We start from the raw sequence: 5634 nt of genomic DNA, 5'->3' as shown, positions 1-5634 counted from the left end.
TCTGGTATATCTCTCTTTATCTCTCTCTCTCTCTCTCTCGCTCTCTCTATATATATATAGAGCGAGAGAGAGAGAGCGAGAGAGAGAGAGAGAGAGAGAGAGAGAGAGAGAGAGAGAGAGATAAAGAGGGAGTCCTGATGTGGAGCTGGAGGATGAGCACTGGACCGCAAGGTCAGTTTGAACCACAAGTTCAGTGATTCAAACTCACCAGCCACTTCTCGGAAGCCCTATACAGGGTCGTTGTGAGTGGGAACCAACTCAACAACACTTAACAACATACATCTGGGATAAAGCACTGGACCACAAAGTCAGTTTGAACTACAAGGTTGGTGGTTCAAACTCACCAGTTTGTTCCTTGAAAACCTATACAGGGTCACTATGAGTCAGAACTGACTTGACGGCACTTACAACAGTAACAACATACATACACACATATGTGTGTATATAAGTATATGTACATACTCCATTGTGGTTTAACATACTGGACTGCAAAGTTGGTTTGAACTGCAAGGTTGGCAGTTCAAGCTCACCAGCTGCTCTTTGGAAACCCTATACAGGGTCACTATAGGTTGGAGCCAACTCAATGGCACATTACAACATGTTATGTTAGGTTCCATCAAGTCGATACAAACTCAAAGAGACCCTATGTACAATGGAATGAGACATTGCCCGGTCCTACATCATCCACACAATTGTCACCATGTGTAAGCACATGGTGACATTTTACCAATTCATCTAGCTGAGAGTGGTCTTTCTGTTTTTTCCTAACCCTCTACCTTACCAAGGAGTCCTGGTATGGTGCTGTGGATTAATGCACCGGACTGCAAAGTCATTTGAATCTCAAGGTCGGCAGTTCAAGCTCACCATTTGCTCCTTGGAAACCCTATGCAGGGCCACTATGGGTTGGAATTGACTCGATGGCACTTGACAACAACAAAAACCTTACCAAGCATGATGCCCTTCTCCAGGGACTGGTGCCTTCTGATAACATTAGACAAAGTCTCACCATCCTTGCTTTTAAGGAGCTTTCTGGCTTGATTTCTTCCAAGACAGATTTGTTCATTTTGGCAGTTTGTGAAATAATTAATATTCTATACCAGCACCGTAATTCAAGGGCGTCAATTATTCTTTGGTCTTCTTTATTTATTTCCCAGTTTTTACATACATACGAGGTGATTGAAAATGCCATGGCTTGGGTGTACCTTAGTCCTCAAAGTGACAGCTTTGCTTTTTAACACTTTAAAGAGGTCTTTTGCTAAAAATCTGCCTAACATAATATGTTATTTGATTTCTTGATTGCTGATTCCATAGACATTGATTGTGGATCCAAGTAAAGTGAAATCATAGCTAACTTCAATATTTTTTCCATTTATCATGGTGCTGCTTAAACATCCAGTTATGAAGATTTTTAGTTTCTTCACTTTCAGGTGTAATCTATGCAGAAGTATGAAGTCTTAGATCTTGATCAATGAATGCTTTAAATGTTCTTCCCTTTCAGCAAGCAGGCTTGTGTCATGTGCATATCATAGGTGATTTTATGTATCTTCCTCCGATCCCAATGTCACATTCTTCTTCACAAAGTTCAGTTTCTTGGAATAAGTATGGTGAAAGGAAACAACCCGGATGCACTCCTTTTATGATATTAAGCCATTCAGTATCTCCTTATTTGGAGTCCTTATTAGTGTGGTGCTATTGGTTAATGTGCTAGATTGCAAAGTCAGTTTGATCAGCAAGGTTAGCAGTTCAAGCTCACCAGCCGCTCTTCAGAAACCCTATACAGGGTTGCTATGGGTCAGAACCGACTCGACGGCACTTATCAACAACAACAACTATCTCATTATTGTGTTCAAACAAATGTTATTTGGTCTATGGACAGGATCTTCATGAGCACATTAAGTGTTCTGGAATTCCCATTCTTTCCATAATTTGTTATGATATAAATGCCTTTGCATAGTCAAAAAAACCCCACAGGTAAACATTTTTCTGGCATTCTCTGCTTTTATCCAAGATCCATCTCATGTCAGCAATAACATCCTTCTTTCCATGTCCTCTTCTTGAATTGAGCTTCCATTTCTGGTAGTTCCCTATTGATGTACTGCTGCAACCAGTTTTTGAATTATTTTAAAGAAAATTTTATTTGTGTGTGTTATTAATGATAACACATATGTATGCACATGGATTCTTAGTGTGGTGCTGTAGGATAAGTATTGGACTGCTAGCCACAAGGCTGTTTCAGGCCCACTAGCTGCTCCTTGGATACCCTATATAGGGTCACTCTGAGTTGGAACTGACTTGACAGCAATTAACAACAACATAAACACACACACACACAGTTAATGTAAGTTCAAGGTCAAGATGCTTATTTCTAAAAAATAAAAAAGCTTAGTTTAGTTTTTCATTACCTGGTTTTGTTTTTAATTTCACTTTGTCTAGGTTGAAGAAATTGTGGATATTGGATCGTTTGCCCCAGAAGACATTCATATTCCTAAGATTTATGTACATCGCCTCATAAAAGGAGACGCATATGAGAAAAGAATTGAGGTAATTGACTTTGCTTACTTGCTAGTGTATATATGGGTGTGACAGCACTTATGTCTCCACAATGTCCAAGCTCTGTGTTCCTGAGGACATTCCAGATGATACAGAATTGAGTTGGAGCTGAGCCATGAGTTTTGCTATGGATCTTAGTGGGAGCTTCTCCAATTGGTAACCATCCTTCCATGAGGGAACGTGATTCTCACATCAGGTACCATGTCCATGTTAGTGTTCAACCTGGAAATGGCTTGTGTTCCCATGGCATACATCTCAAAATCATGTGGCTCCCTAGACTGTTCCTTAGAGACTTCTGTAATTGTCCTAACTCATGCAGGGTTTTAGCTGGTTTTAGAGCAAGATGATAAAGTCTTTGGTAATTTTAGTGCTGCTGGACTGCTAATGTTTTATAGGCCTAGCTAGCTATCTTGATTATGTCTCTATATATTGAAGCTACTTTGCATTTTCATATAGAGCAGGAAGAACATAATTTTCCAACAGCTTCAGGCAGCTGGTGGATATGAGACCATGGCAGGGAGTGATACTAAGAGCACTGGAAGCAATCCAAGGACACGGGAAGCCCAGAGAGTGGCTAGTCTGGCCAGAATTGGTATCAAGGTATAAAAGTGCCTAGTGATTAGTGATAGACTAGACTGTATAACAAGGAGCTTCGGAATTAGGGAACCAGACACACCTATCACCTGTGTGCATCAAACAGAAACACATTCTACATTTCCAAACTTGTGTCAGGGGGCTGTGGAGAAAGAAAGGAACATTTGAAAAATTAGAACCAAAGTCTATGTCAGAGTGATTTTATAAGAAATCATTTTTTGCCTATTTCTGGGTATTTCTGTGATTGATTCCTATTCTGATCTTGTAGCAAAACCAGTCTAGACTCTGCAGGTGGAAATAGGCAATCGGCAGCCACAACATCTGGTGAACGTATCCTGACAGCCCTACAAAAACAGATTCTCAAGGTCTTATCCTTCTTTGTTCTGGCTCAATCCCTGAACTCCTGTGGATAATACAGTTTCAGGAGTCTGAAGAGTAACTGCAGTAACAGTCCGTTTGAGAGTATTGACACTGTTTGCATCAGAGACAGACCGGTCTATCTTCTTCAAACAAATCTTACCTATTTCATTTACTTCCTAAAGAATGGGTTCTGTCACCAGATGTCACCGAAATTCTTATTTTGAACTCTCTATTATATTGCAGATTTGAATCACTGTAGTGGTAGGACAGAGTTAAATTTTTGTCTGTTAATATTTGTATTTCAGTAGTGATAAAACACATGACTTACTTTCAACCATGAATTTATTTCTGTTTATTTTAAAGCGCCTGTCAATCCGGAAAGAAGAAGGTGGAAAATCCAAATCTAGTAAAGCTGGAGATAACATGAGGGAACGTATCATCAAGCGGGCAGCTCTTGAATTTGAAGATGGCATGTTTGGTATCCTTTATTCTTGTGGGACAGGGCAGAGATATCTCTTTCGGTTTTACCACATTCATCAGACTTCATTCATATACCTCCTGCATAGTGGTTCTTCTCTGTTCCTTCACCACTTTTAAACAGGGCTTTGAACCCTACTAAGAATGTGCATTCCCACCCCAAGTATACTGAATCAGAATCTACATTTTAACAAGATCCCAAGATGATTCTAATATGTATATATAAGAACTACTTGGGGATCTGTAAAATTCACTTGGAGGTCTTGTTAAAATGTTAATTATGATTCAGTCTAGCTAGGTAGAAATGCAAATGATCAACAAGGAGCTAAACCAGAATGAACCAATTTAAAGTCCTGCTTTTTAAAGCAATTGATCAGGTTTCATAAAATGTAGCATGAAACGCAAATATATCAACCTAAAGATATGGCAGACTTACTGGATTGGAGCACATTAAAAACCCAGATACTAATTGTATTGAGTCATCACAACTCTCTCTCTTTTTTGAAGTAATTAAAACCGAATTTGAATCATTTATTGAATAATCCTTAGACATAAAAGGATGCACTCATGGAATCTTGAAATTGGAATTACTGTCTCTTGGGATTTTTGTAACAATATGGCCGCAAATAATTTGCATTACAATCTTACAATATATAATGAATTTTAGTACAATTTGTTATTTGGTTAGAGGTGGTTGGAGAAAGGGATTACTCCAGAAGTACTAGTTGTAACCTATATGATTTACTTTCTCTAATTTCTGACATTTGTACACTAACTGAAACATAGTACCCAACCTGCTTTCTTCCCTTGGCAAGGATCCCGCTAGTACACCTTTTTATGTCTAATGTAATGAATGATTCAAATTCTACTTTAACTACATTAAGAAAGAGATCATTCAGAACAATTAATGTTTGGATTTTGAATGTGTTTAAACGCCAGTAACGATACAATTTATTTATTTATTTATTTAATTTAAGGTTTTTGTTGTGGATTGAGTTTACAGGGCATATCATCAGTTTCACATTAAACAATTCATATAACTTGTTTCATTACATTGATTATAATCCCCCCATATATCATCAGTTAAAAGTATTTCTCTCTATCCACTTTAGCTTTTTAAAAAACACGCAAACAAAAAAACCCACTTAGGCATATATAATAATTTACATCTCCAAAGGGCACATTCTGCAAGTCTGCTCCTGGCCACCACTTCTTAGTCCTTCTCTTCTTAGTTGTTGAAACTAGAGTCCTCAGCTGCTCCGCCTCTCCATGCCCCCATCTCTGCCTCCATCTCTGGCACTGCTGCATCTCTGGATAAGGTCCCGCACCTATTTGTGCATTCCTCTCTTGATGGTCCTAGGGTCCTCCGTTTTTTGGACTGTAAGATCAACCACTCCCCTTTTTTTGTCACAAAACTTCTACCTTTACAAGTGTGACAGTCACAATTAGTCATGGTAACAGTTATTCACTATTGAATCTTACGAATCTTATCCCCATCTCCTTTCACCAGACCCATCTAGTGAAAGCTAGTGACCCATCTAGTGAAAGACAAGATGACAGCTATTCAGTGGGGACTCTTTCTTTCCCCCCACACTCTTAAACTAAACTCCTTCTTGAAACCTTGTAAGCCAGTCACTTCGTGCCTTTATTGCC

The 5634-nt window shown here is 38.8% G+C and overlaps 1 protein-coding gene across 1 annotated transcript in view; it reads left to right on the top strand.

Moving 5' to 3' along the window:
* Positions 1–5634, top strand: part of OXCT1 (3-oxoacid CoA transferase 1) — a 251550-nt gene that overhangs the window by 106223 nt on the left and 139693 nt on the right. Inside the window, exons 7-8 of the mRNA XM_006877358.1 lie at positions 2434–2541; positions 3868–3982. Of these exons, the coding sequence (XP_006877420.1) occupies positions 2434–2541; positions 3868–3982 (223 nt within the window). The remainder of the gene's footprint in view (positions 1–2433; positions 2542–3867; positions 3983–5634) is intronic.

This window comes from Chrysochloris asiatica, unplaced genomic scaffold, assembly GCF_000296735.1.
Source record: "Chrysochloris asiatica unplaced genomic scaffold, ChrAsi1.0 scaffold00487, whole genome shotgun sequence".
NCBI classification, from domain to species: Eukaryota; Metazoa; Chordata; class Mammalia; order Afrosoricida; family Chrysochloridae; genus Chrysochloris; species Chrysochloris asiatica.
The sequence above is the reverse complement of the archived record's forward strand: the minus strand, read 5'-3'. Positions and strand labels throughout refer to the sequence as shown.